The sequence below is a fragment of the Chanodichthys erythropterus genome, chromosome 7 (assembly GCF_024489055.1).
Source record: "Chanodichthys erythropterus isolate Z2021 chromosome 7, ASM2448905v1, whole genome shotgun sequence".
NCBI classification, from domain to species: Eukaryota; Metazoa; Chordata; class Actinopteri; order Cypriniformes; family Xenocyprididae; genus Chanodichthys; species Chanodichthys erythropterus.
In genome coordinates this window covers 5,101,220-5,113,450 of record NC_090227.1, presented here as the reverse complement: position 1 = coordinate 5,113,450, position 12,231 = coordinate 5,101,220, and the positions used below count along the sequence as shown (strand labels likewise).

The 12,231-nt window shown below is 36.1% G+C and overlaps 1 protein-coding gene across 5 annotated transcripts in view; it reads left to right on the top strand.

The window, feature by feature from the left end:
- kifc3 (kinesin family member C3) overlaps positions 1–12,028 on the top strand; it is a 54,277-nt gene extending 42,249 nt beyond the window's left edge. For all 5 annotated transcript variants that reach the window (XM_067389677.1, XM_067389675.1, XM_067389674.1 and 2 more), the window contains 12 exons: positions 547–694; positions 1,664–1,794; positions 3,283–3,394; positions 3,502–3,683; positions 3,768–3,872; positions 4,360–4,490; positions 5,181–5,304; positions 6,659–6,788; positions 6,861–7,090; positions 8,321–8,473; positions 9,887–10,013; positions 11,086–12,028. In XM_067389677.1, coding sequence (XP_067245778.1) covers positions 547–694; positions 1,664–1,794; positions 3,283–3,394; positions 3,502–3,683; positions 3,768–3,872; positions 4,360–4,490; positions 5,181–5,304; positions 6,659–6,788; positions 6,861–7,090; positions 8,321–8,473; positions 9,887–10,013; positions 11,086–11,108 — 1,596 coding nt within the window. In that variant the 3' untranslated portion in view covers positions 11,109–12,028. The remainder of the gene's footprint in view (positions 1–546; positions 695–1,663; positions 1,795–3,282; positions 3,395–3,501; positions 3,684–3,767; positions 3,873–4,359; positions 4,491–5,180; positions 5,305–6,658; positions 6,789–6,860; positions 7,091–8,320; positions 8,474–9,886; positions 10,014–11,085) is intronic.
- The last annotated feature ends 203 nt before the right edge of the window (positions 12,029–12,231 follow it).

Here is a 12,231-nt window from a genome sequence, read left to right as displayed (position 1 = left end):
AAAAACGGCTATAATCAAGCAGTCATACAGTGAGTTGCAGATTTACTAGCTGTCATTGTAAAAGCTCCCTTAAAGTGATAGTTCACCCTAAAATTTAATTTAAGTAATTTACTCACTCCTGGTGTTGTTCTAATGCCATATGCCCTTCTTTCATCGACCTATTTTTTCTTATAATGGCAGTGAATAACAATCAGCGTCAAACTTTTTTAAAAAAAAAAAAAACGACACATGCGTGTATGTTCCAATTGTTCTTGGGTATACAGTAAGGTTTGGTGAAACACAAACCAAAATTAAAATGTATTATTTAATGACTTTCTTGACCTTGGCCGTTGGTCTTCTGTGCATGGCTGCAAGACATGTGCATTCGTGAGACTAGTAGCACTGCAGTTTAGGGTGAACTATCCTTTAATGTGTAATTACCTTATATGTAACTCCTCATTTAAAACGTTTACCGTTTGAATAGAGCTTATGACCTCAGTGTAACAGTGTAGTGCTTCTGTTGACCTCAGGATCAGATGTGTTGACAGTGCTGTGTGTGTGTGTTAGATCCTGGTGTATGAGGGTGAGATGGAGAGAGCTCAGGGCCAGCTGGAGGCAGAGATGCAGAGTCTGGAGGAGGAGAAGAACAGAGTGATCGAGGAAGCTTTCATCAGAGCGGAGAGCGAGATGAAGGCTGTCCATGAGAACCTAGCAGGTGAGACAGTGTGTTTGAGTGAAGCTAATCTTCAAGATGTTTTGCATTGTGACGTTATTTTCATGACAATTCAGCCTCAAAGCAAAAAATAGGTAACACCTGTTATGCATTACATGTACTTACTATAGTATCAACAGTAAATTTATGCATAATTACAAGCAACTAACACTAAACCAAACCCTAACTCTACATGTTGTACATGTTTTTAATTAATATTACTCTGTACTTATTTGTGTAACAAGGACACCTTAAAATAAAAGGTAACACTTAGGGCTGGGCGATATATCGAATGCTTTTGTTACGCGCATTTCGTCAGTAAAGCCGGTTCCCTGATTGCCGCTAAATCGCCATTACATTTAATAGACAGAGCCGTAGATCACTGATAAGCCACGCAATATCGCGTTATTGCGTGGCTTATTAAATGCTGCTTCATTTAAAAGCAGGTGATGCCGATTTAGCGGCAATCAGGGAACCGGCTTTACTGACGAAATGCACGTGACAAAAGCATTCGATATATCGCCCAGCCCTAGTAGCACTTTATTTTAGTGTCATTGTTACATATGTTACATGCAGTTACTACAGTAATAACTATAAATTATGCATAATTGCATGCAACTAAACCATAGTCCTAACCCTATAGTAAGTACACATAGTTACTTAATATTACTCAGTACTTAAATGTATAATTACAGTGCAACAAAGACACCTTAAAATAACAGTTAAAATTTAGCCAAAAATATATTTAAAGGCCTATATTGCTTAATATTAAAATTGTAATTGTTATTATATTATTATTAAAATCATATTTTATTAGTCATTTTAATACAGTAGAACAGTAATTGTATTATTGTAGTATTTTTAAAAACTTTAACTAAAAAAAAATGTTTAATAGTTTTTTTTAAGCGCGAAGTACATGTGTATGACTGAATGCACATGCTCCTGCCTGCCTCTAAAGCTCTGTATGTACAGGTGTGCGGATGAACCTCCTGACCCTGCAGCCGGCCCTGAGAACCCTCACCTGTGATTACAACTGTCTGAAGAGACAGGTGCAGGACTTCCCTTACATGCTGGAAAAAGCTATCACTGAGGCCAAGCAGGAGGTGAGACCATCGCATACAAGTACACAAACACACCAGCCTGACCACAGCTCGTACACACTGCGTTGCCATTTCACCTTTTGGTGCTTAATCATGTTCTGTACCCACACAGTTCAGTAGTTTGAGGAATGGCAACAACGTTTGACAACTAAATTAACTGAAAGTGACAGATGCGATGCGAGATAGATAAGATAAGATAAGATAAGATAAGATAAGATAAGATAAGATAAGATAAGATAAGATAAGATAAGATAAGATAAGATAAGATAAGATAAGATAAGATAAGATAAGATAAGATAAGATAAGATAAGATATTAAACTGTTATAATACACTGCCCTCAAAGTTTGGAAACACCCCTGGCAAAGTGTGGTTTTGGATGATATCAGCATAAATCCTTATCATTTTTGGGTGCAAATACATTAAAGTAACTTGACATTATCATTGAAGACCAGCAATAATAATTTTCATTCTGATTACATAATAATGGCAACATAAACATGTCAAAGTCAGACATGCACCTTTGCCAGCTGTGATGCCTGGTTACTGGTTTAAACTTGGCCCAGGTTTGTAAAAGATTTTTGGCTCAGCACACCTTAATAGCTTCAACAACTGATTGTCAATTAAGTTTAGAATAAAATGAACCATTTAGAACCCAGTTTAGGTCAGATAGCTGCTAATGGTGGATATTTTGATGAATCAAAAATTTAAGTTTTTTTTCTATCATAAACTGTTTATATAATAAAATATGTTTTCGTAGTTTGTGTTGTCCCTTATCAGTGCAAAATTATCACAAATGAAAAAGGATTCATGCCAATATTGTCCAAAACCCCACTTTTCTAGGGCGTTTCCAAACTTTTTGTTATAGCAGTTAAAATGTTTTTAATATTATAATATGAAACAAACTGAAGCAACTGAAGAGGTCTGTTTGCTAAACATTTAAGAAACGTGAACATGTGAATTTTTTTTATAAACCCCACTGACAAAAATCTATTTAAATTGAAGTATGTAACTGGGGTATTTTGTAAATGTCTTGAAGTTTTGTTACTGTTCTAAGCCACTCTTCTTTAAAACATGATGATGTTTTATTTCACACATCTTTGCGTTGCCTCTTGTCTTGAGTTAATCATTTAAGTATACCTACGGCGAATGATTTGGCACACATCATGCTCTTTTTATGAAACCTATGAACCGCATTCATCAGTTCTACAGTGACTCTATAGTGACGCTAACTCTATAGCAGTTTTCCTGAGCGCTGCATTTATTTCTCATTAACTTGAATACAGTTAAATGGCTTCCCCCACTCATTTTTGCATGCCTCCGGTGCGCTGCATTTAGTTTTTTCTACACAATCGTGACATATGAAGTGTGCGACTGTGCACGTGCAGCTTCGAGTGAACATCGTTCACTGCCATATTTAAATACAATTGTCACTCTTGAAACTTTTACAGTGTGTACATGGCCAAAGAGTTGAGCTTTGTCTGTGATTACAGATCTGTCAGGTGATTGGAGAGGTGAGCAGTGCAAACCAAGAACTGCTGCGGAAATACAAGCGGGAGATGAACCTGAGGAAGAAATGCCACAATGAACTGGTGCGCCTCAAAGGTGAGACCTGAGAATTGTTTGTGATCTTCACAAAATGTCTAATGTCTTTGAATTAAACTAGATTTTCACATTCTAACTATGAAGACTTTATCGTCTTGGTTTTTCAGGAAACATTCGTGTTTTGTGTCGCGTACGCCCCGTGTGTGCTGGAGAAACGGATGCTGCTGACACCAAAAACCTAGTGACCTTTGACCCTGATGATGATGCTGTTCTCTACTTATCCAATAAGGGCAAGCTCATGACCTTTGAACTTGATAAAGTCTTTCCCACTCAGGCCACTCAGGAGGAGGTTAGTGCCTGAACTCATCGTTTCTCATATGGTTGTATTTTCTGTATCAGTTATTATACAGTCCCTTCTCTTGTGATTGGACAGGTGTTCCAGGAAGTGCAGTCTCTGGTCACCTCCTGTATCGATGGCTTTAACGTATGCATCTTTGCTTACGGGCAAACTGGCTCTGGAAAGACATACACTATGGAGGTATATAGACTGCATAACATCTTCTCATGGCCTGTGATGTCTGTCCTTTTCATGTCACATGATTCTTCAGAAATCATTCTAATTTGCTCAAGAAGCATTTCTTCTTATTACCAATGTTGAAAACGGTTGTATGCTTAATATTGTTGTGGAAACAGCATTTATTTATAGCAGCATGATAAATGTCTTTACTATAATTTTTGATCAATGTCCTTGCTGAATAAAAGCGATAGTGTATAGATGCACAGTATATTAGTTATATATTGGTTATAGGCCATTAGACATTTATTAGTATTATTATTGGTATAGTTTAATAACACTGTTAATTTAAACTTCTTTTTTTTTACATTTAGAAATAGTGAATTACATTTTTTTAAAAATAGCATAACATTTTTAAATCAGTCATTTATTGATTATCAACTGTAACATATTGTTTTTCAAATTTTAGTGCCTAATGTGTAGTGCACTCGTGTCTCTGTGTGTCCTGTAGGGAGTCCCTGAGGACCCTGGCATTAACCAGCGTGCTCTGCGGCTGCTCTTCTCTGAAGTGTCTGAGAAAAAGCCTGACTGGGACTATAAGATCACTGTCAGCATGGTGGAAATCTACAATGAGACACTTCGGTGAGAAAACCAGCCACAAGTAGAACCACACAGTGGAAGTAGGAGGTAGAATCTGATGATGGGCTGTCAGTGTGACGTCACTGCAGACACGCACTGCAGCATATTCAGCACTCTTATATAATTGTCCCAGGGTCACTGTGAAGTGCATGTGTGCCACAGATTCTGCAGGTCAGCAGTTATGTAAAAACAGATTAGATTTAAAATCTCTCAAGCCATCTGTAAGACATAAACAGATCACAGATCACACATCCAGTTCTGCTGGCCCGGTCTGTTTGTCACCCTGTCCCTCACTTTTCCCCTCCTCCTGGGTTATGCAACTCAAACAGATGTGTGTAGGTTCTTATTCTGCTTGCCTCTGTAATGTTAATCTGTGCCCCAAATTCATATACCCTAGTAATCTTTAATCAAAATAACGTCCCCTCCCTCTTGCAGCAACATATCTTCTCTGATGACGTGCTTATGTGAGGACAGGACAACCTGTCGCAACCATCCAATTAATTCCCAATGGACAAAATCAAGTCCTACCCTTTTTTTTTTTTTTTTTTCTTGGATATACATCACAACAGGGGAAAAAAATTATTTTCATGCCAACTTCAACATGAGCTGATTGTTGTTGAATTTCAGCAGTGCTTCCTTATACAGCAGCTGCTTTGGTTTTATTAATTTGCATTCATCTGAACCTGTTTTTAGGAACCTGTTGGGTGACAATCCCAATGAGAAGCTGGATATAAAGATGTGTCCAGACGGCAGTGGACAGCTGTATGTGCCAGGACTCACCGAGTTCACAGTGGAGAGCGTGGAGGACATTAACAAGGTGAAACTCACAGCATCCAAACCACCTATTGTCACTCCATGCTTGAGAATTGACTTTAGTCCAAATAAATTCATGGACTTCACAAATGTAGGAATTTAACGTTAGATGATAAAATTTGGCCACACTTTATATTAGGTTTCTTTTAACTACTATGTACTTGTATCAAAAAATAATTGTTAGGTACAATGTACTTATGCCATGTTGTGTTGCAAAACACTTGTGCTGCTATTGAGGCGAGATACGGGTAGGTTTGGTTTGATGGTATGGTGACATCTAAGAGTGGGTTAAAAGGGAAGGGTGGAGTCAACAAGTGTAATTATAGATGTAATTATAGAAATTAAATACAGCTGTAATTACACACAGGTAATTTTTAAATAAAAGTACAATGTAAAAACATGTATGTACTCAAGTGCATTGTATCAAATGTTAGTACATAGTAGTTAAAGACACGTAATATACATCCCAAAATATTATAATTATTTCAAGGAAAAGGTAGAGCATGCATAATTTTCAAGAAAAAAAAAAAAGCTTGTTAGGGCAGTTTGTCTGTTTGTCAGGCCAGACATTAGTGGAGCATGTCCATAGTTACTCTGCTATATAAAGTGTGTGGAAAAAAGTATTATTACTACTAAATCGATATACTGAAATATAATAAATAATATATTAAAAAATATACTTAAAATTAATTGAAACCAAAAGTTTTATATTTATATTAAGGCATCTAATTGTAGTAAGTTGCTTGTAATTATGCATAATTTACTGTTATTTCTATAGTATTGTAAGTACATATAATGTGTAACAAGGACAATTGTTGTTACCAACATGTTTACTTAATTTTTAGTGTAATACTAAATAACTTTAATAATAAATGACTACAAAAATAGCTAGAAAAGTGATTAAAGTTCTGTTAAAAGGATAGATCACCCAAAAATGAAAATTACCCCATGTTTTACTCAACCTCAAGCCATCCTAGGTGTATATGACTTTCTTCTTTCAGACGAATACAATCTGAGATATATTTAAAAATATCCTGGCTCTTCCAAGCTGTATAATGGCAGTGAATGGGCGGTGTGATTTTGAAGCCCAAAAAAGTGGCTTAGAAGAGCCAGGATATTTTTAAATATATCTCTGATTGTGTTCATCTAAAGGACGATATTCATATACACCCAGGAAGGCTTGAAGGTGAATAAATCATGGGATAATTGCCATTTTTGGGTGAACTATTCCTTTAATATCCTCTGAGAGAATTTAACAAGATATTCAATATTCAGTGCTCCAGTTCAAGGTCTTGTCATATAGACGAGCGTCGACCAATTTTAGCCTAATTCGTTATTTTTGACCTTTGACCCTGCAGGTGTTTGACCTGGGTCACATGAACAGGGCAACAGCGTGCACTAATCTAAACGAGCACAGCTCTCGCTCTCACGCCCTCCTTATCGTCACAGTGGCGGGTTTCAACTCTTCAACGGGCCACCGTTCCTCAGGTACACACAGTTCTAAATAATCCTTAAAATAATTGAAAAAGCAAATATGATATAATCACTTGTCAATTGCAGGTAAGCTAAATCTGGTGGATCTGGCCGGTTCAGAACGAATTGCCAAATCCGGCGCCGAGGGCAGCCGTCTGCGTGAGGCTCAGTGTATCAACAAATCACTGTCGGCGCTGGGAGATGTCATCAACGCCCTGCGCTCCAAACACTCACACGTGCCCTTCAGGAACTCGCGTCTCACGTACCTGCTGCAGGACTCGCTCAGCGGAGACAGCAAGACCCTCATGATGGTGCAGGTGTGTCACATCAGCACTCATATAGAGGGGTCAGCAGGGTTACAATGGCACTCAGTGTGTGGAGAGAGGCTTACTTTAAATCTCCACACATTTTGAGTGGATTATAATGGATTTATGGGATATAGACTGTACTTTGTACAGCATGAGCAGGTGCAGTATTTTAAGCAGTTTTGTGCACACTCTCCTGTTGTTTTATTCTAATCACCATAGAAATCACCTCAAATGCTGAAGAATTTTGTCAAGAGCTAATGGATCATAAAGTTTGTCGTAGTAAAAAGGAAATCAAAATATATTTAATATAAATGTTCCTGGTCATTTTGTGCCCAATTTACCAGTGGATGTTATGCTGCGTTCACACCATGTCATAATTACTAGAGGACAACACAGGGCTTTCTGCTCAAAGCTGTTCATGTCCTCAGATTAATTTTCCTGCCATAGAAACACATAATTCCAAGTCTGTGTAATTTGAGCAATAGACAAAACCGCAATACAACAAGTCGTTGTGCAAATGCTTTATTGTGAAGTTTATTTAGAGGGACATTAGTAATTCAACTCTGTGTTAGCTACATTTAAACTGTATTTTATCCATTTTATGTTTTAATATTGCATTAAGACATTAACAATAGCCAAAAATGGGAATTATTAAACAGAAATATTACAAGATAACCATTTAACTAAATTTACCCCTGAAGTCGTTTCCATTTTAAGGGTTTCCACATGGCACTGCAAAAAAAATCTGAGTTTACAAGTTGTAATTGAGTTCTATGAGGGTGCTTTTTACGTATTTTAAAAATATTTCTCATAATTACCATGATTCCTGCATAATGCACCTTTATTCTTGTTTTTTTTTTTTTTTATACATAAAATGTTTAAATCAGTCATTTTTTTCTTTTTTGTGTATTTATTTACTTATTTAATTTATTGGAATCAGAATTAAATGTAATCTAAACCAAAGTAGTTAAATTCTTTATAATAGCAGATCCCATCACAAGTTTTCAAAATATAATGAATTTCTTGAAAAATAAATAAAATAAAAAATCTGCTGAGGAAACTGTGGACAGGGAAAATTATATGATGTCATAGCTCACTGTTCACAAAAAAGGTACATAAAGCCCTCATTATATAACTGAGAAATGCATTACATTACAGAAGTGTAATGTAATGTTTCACATTCTCTCAGATGCAGCTTCTCACACCACTTAAACTGCAATGTTCCTCTCTCTGTGTCAGGTGTCTCCTCTAGAGAGTAACGTCAGTGAGTCGGTGTGCTCTCTGAAGTTCGCTCAGCGTGTTCGGACTGTTGAGATCGGCCCCTCGTCGTCTTCACGCCGCCAAGCAGAGAACTCCTCAACGTCCTCTTCACCAACTCATGACAGCGTGGAGGTACACAATCACAACTACATGCATTCTCACTTGTCCATGTCTGAAAAAAATATCTTTGAGATCTGAATGAAAAGTCCTTCACCCACAACTTTTCCTCTGTAGCTACTGCAGTGTGCCACAATACACTCACTGTTCCACTTACCCTCCTATTCATATTTAAAATATGATTTGTGTAGGAATTTGAGCTGTGGTTCTCACAATTCAAACCCAATCTTTTTTGACAAAAATATAGCTCCCTGTGATAATAATCCTCTGTTGTGCAGCACTTCATTTGCCAAAAAAATAAAAGGAATTGTTACAATTTCATTTGGTTAAAATATTAAATATTTTTAAATTTTAAATATTTTAAAACATTAATTAAATTAATGTGTCATGCCTTCATTTGATTACCAACATTTTTGATTCATATAAAAATTAAAAGACATTAGCTGAAGAAAAAAAATAAATGAATAAAAAAAAAAATATATATATATATATATATATATATATATATATATATATATATATATATATATATATATATATATATATATATATATATATATATATATATATATATATATATATATATATATATATAATTTAATACATAATTGTTTTTTTTTTTTGGACCTTATTATTGTAAAAATTAATAAATTATAAAATGTAATTATTAAGTGTGAATTCAGTTTATTAGACATGCTTTCTGATTATTAAATTGTAATTAAACCATTAAAATGGAATCCAGAAAATTTGGAATTTGGTACAAAATATAGCTATGAAATGTAATTTTTTGTTAAACTTTTAATACATTTTATACATTTCATTATTTCAGTTAATTAGACATGCTTTTTGATTACTAAAATTTAATTTAACCATTAAAACTGAATAATCCACAAAAATTAAAACGGAAAACTCAATAAATAAAACTGATTTCACAGGGCCCTAAAATGTAACTTTTTGTTAAATTTTTATAAATTATAGTTATGCCTGATGAAGATCTTATGATCAAAACGTTGCTAATAAAGTACCTTTTTTATTGTTTTGCAAGTTGATAGTGTGTGGGATTTTCCTGTTTTTTTTCATATTTTGACTATACCAGTCTTTTTTCCTACGCACCTATCTATAACCTACAGGTGTGCGACTTTAATTGTTTATAAATTTTAATAAAATTAATTTAACCATTAAAACCAAATAATCCAGAAAAAATGAAATGGAAAACTCTAACAGAGGATTTGGGAAACAAAATAAAAACAAATTTATGAAAAGTTTATTTATTTATTTATTTATTTATTTATTTATTTATTTATTTGATTACTAAGATTTAATTGAACTATTAAAACAGAATCCAGGAAAAAAAAAATGGAAAAAAAATCATATTGCCCTACAAATGCAGGCCAACATCACAAAATAATGGTTCTTCCTCTGCTGTAGCTGGACTCTCCTCCCGTGACCCCTGTGCCCCTACCCATCTCAAGGGCCAGCAGCGCAGGTTCGACCCTCTCCTCCACTTCTAAAACCCCCACCACCCGACGCAGGTCCCACAGTCAGCTGTCCGCAGGTGAGCGAGAGAGCAACGCCTATAGTTTCACTCTAAAGCCAATGCAAAAACACCTTCTTATATAAAATTCTCATGGAACTTTATTGCATTATTATATCAGATTATTTGCAAAATGTCATAACGGCAGCCTTGATAAACATCTGACATGGTGCATTGAGTACAGGTCACACTATGTGAAGGGGACGTTTGTTCTTTGCATTGTGACGCTGTAATTGGTTGGTTTTCAGATAGACAGGTAGACAGAAGCAGCCCATTGGTTGGGGACGGTGGGCAGGTAGGTGGGGTTTTATGTGGTTGGTCGCTTGGCATGAAACGCTCAGCATGGCATGGTGCCCCACGTGTCACCTCGTCAATGCCCACCCATCTAACACAGCGCCTTTAACCCCAGGAAGCTTCGTGCGTGTGTGTGTGTGTGTGTGTGAGAATTGGGATCAGCTGCTGTTTTGTTCTTGTCCTTTTTTGTTTAGTTTTGTTTGGCCTTGTACAAGCTTACTGTTTTTGTCCAGTTGATTTGTATCTGTTGTCTTGTGGTTTTTGCAGTTGTGCACTGTGTTCACTGTTTGTCTTTGTTAAATGTGTGTGAGAAAGAGTGGCGAAAGAGTTTTTCTTTGTCTTCACCTCCAGCTCTGCTTTTGATTGGCTGGGCTGCCCTGTAGTGGTGACAGAGGATAATATATATTTTTGTGATGAATGTGATTTTATTGTTATCATGTGAGGGTAAATGAGTCACAGAAATGTTCAGTGCTGATTACAGTAGCTCTGTTTCCAAACCTAGTGACCTAGCCTTGTTACACAGCAGTACGGGAATCTCAAACTAAATCTCACCGTTGTCTAAACCATAAGACGAGAGGTTTGTAGTGCTCAAAATATGGTAAAAATAGTGTTCAGAGGTGGCAGGAAGCAAGTAAGTGAAATCTAAATGGAAGATGATGATTCTGTTGTTGTTCTGTTGTGTGGTTTCCATATCAACAGTGTGCTGTACAAGCCCTGTATTTACTGGAAACTCAAAAAAGTTCATGAATTAGTCATGATTGCGTATTTAATTCCCACACTTTTTTTTTTTTTTTCATAGGACGAATGAAGATGACAGCGTGAGGAACCACTGAGAGCTGCCGTCCTTCCTCCAAACCTTTCAACCAATCAATTCTTGAATGAACCAATGAAAGACCTGCTTTTCCTTGCTTGCTGGCAGGGGAGGAGCTTAACCGGCGAATCAGGGTTCATGTTGGGAACTGTGACCGAAGTGGCGTTCCTTTTGATTGGAATGTCGATGTAATTTTAAGACGACGACCACTCCCGCTGACCTCTCGACAACACCTGCTGCCTCAAGACGAGAAGACCCTTCCGTTATGGCAAAGTATTTCTGGGCAATAACGCACTTTATTCTAGTCTAGGCTGTCATTTGTAATGTTACGTAAATGCGATTGATTTCTAGATGCTTGAATGTACGTGTATGTATATATTCGTGTGTCTGAGCAAGATTTTAATTTTTATTTCTTGATCTTGAAGAGCTCTTGCTGCTTTTTTTTTTTTTTCTTGATCCTTTATTTTCTGCAAGAACAAGTCAAATTTTCACACCTGATGATAAGCTTTGAACAAATCTGTGTTTAATAGTGGCAATAAGAAATAATGCAAATGCAAATTAGTAGCATTTTGTCTTTTTTGTATATAGAAACTTGAAGGCCATTCAAAGCCCAGACTGTCTTCCTGATCCATGCATGTGTTCAGTCAGTCTTCAAAGCGGGCGCCCATTCATTTTAGGACAATCATTAACAGTTTTTTTGCAGTGAAGTCAAACCATGACGGTATACGGTGTTTGCTGACCAGGATGAGGATTAGAAATGTACATAGAAATGCATTCCATACGACTCCACACTGAGCTAACAGAACGTCCTCGGTGTACGAACATTTATCTTCAACTCTGTCTGGGGTCTTGCTTGCTTGTATTCACATTGATCTATGTTTGTATGCAGTTTTGTTTTTGTACACTGTTTTTAATAAATGCTCCAAACCAACTTTTGGGAGAAATTATTCCTTTTGTTACATATTTTTTGTTAAAAGAAATTTGTTAGTCTAGTGCAATGATTCCATATGACCTTTCTTATAGCTGAACATGTTGGGCACATCTTTGTGACTCTTTTTTTTGTTTTGTTTTGTTTTTTGTAAGGTTTTTTAATATGAAAATGTCTGTCACAACATTTAAGTCTCATTTTTAATG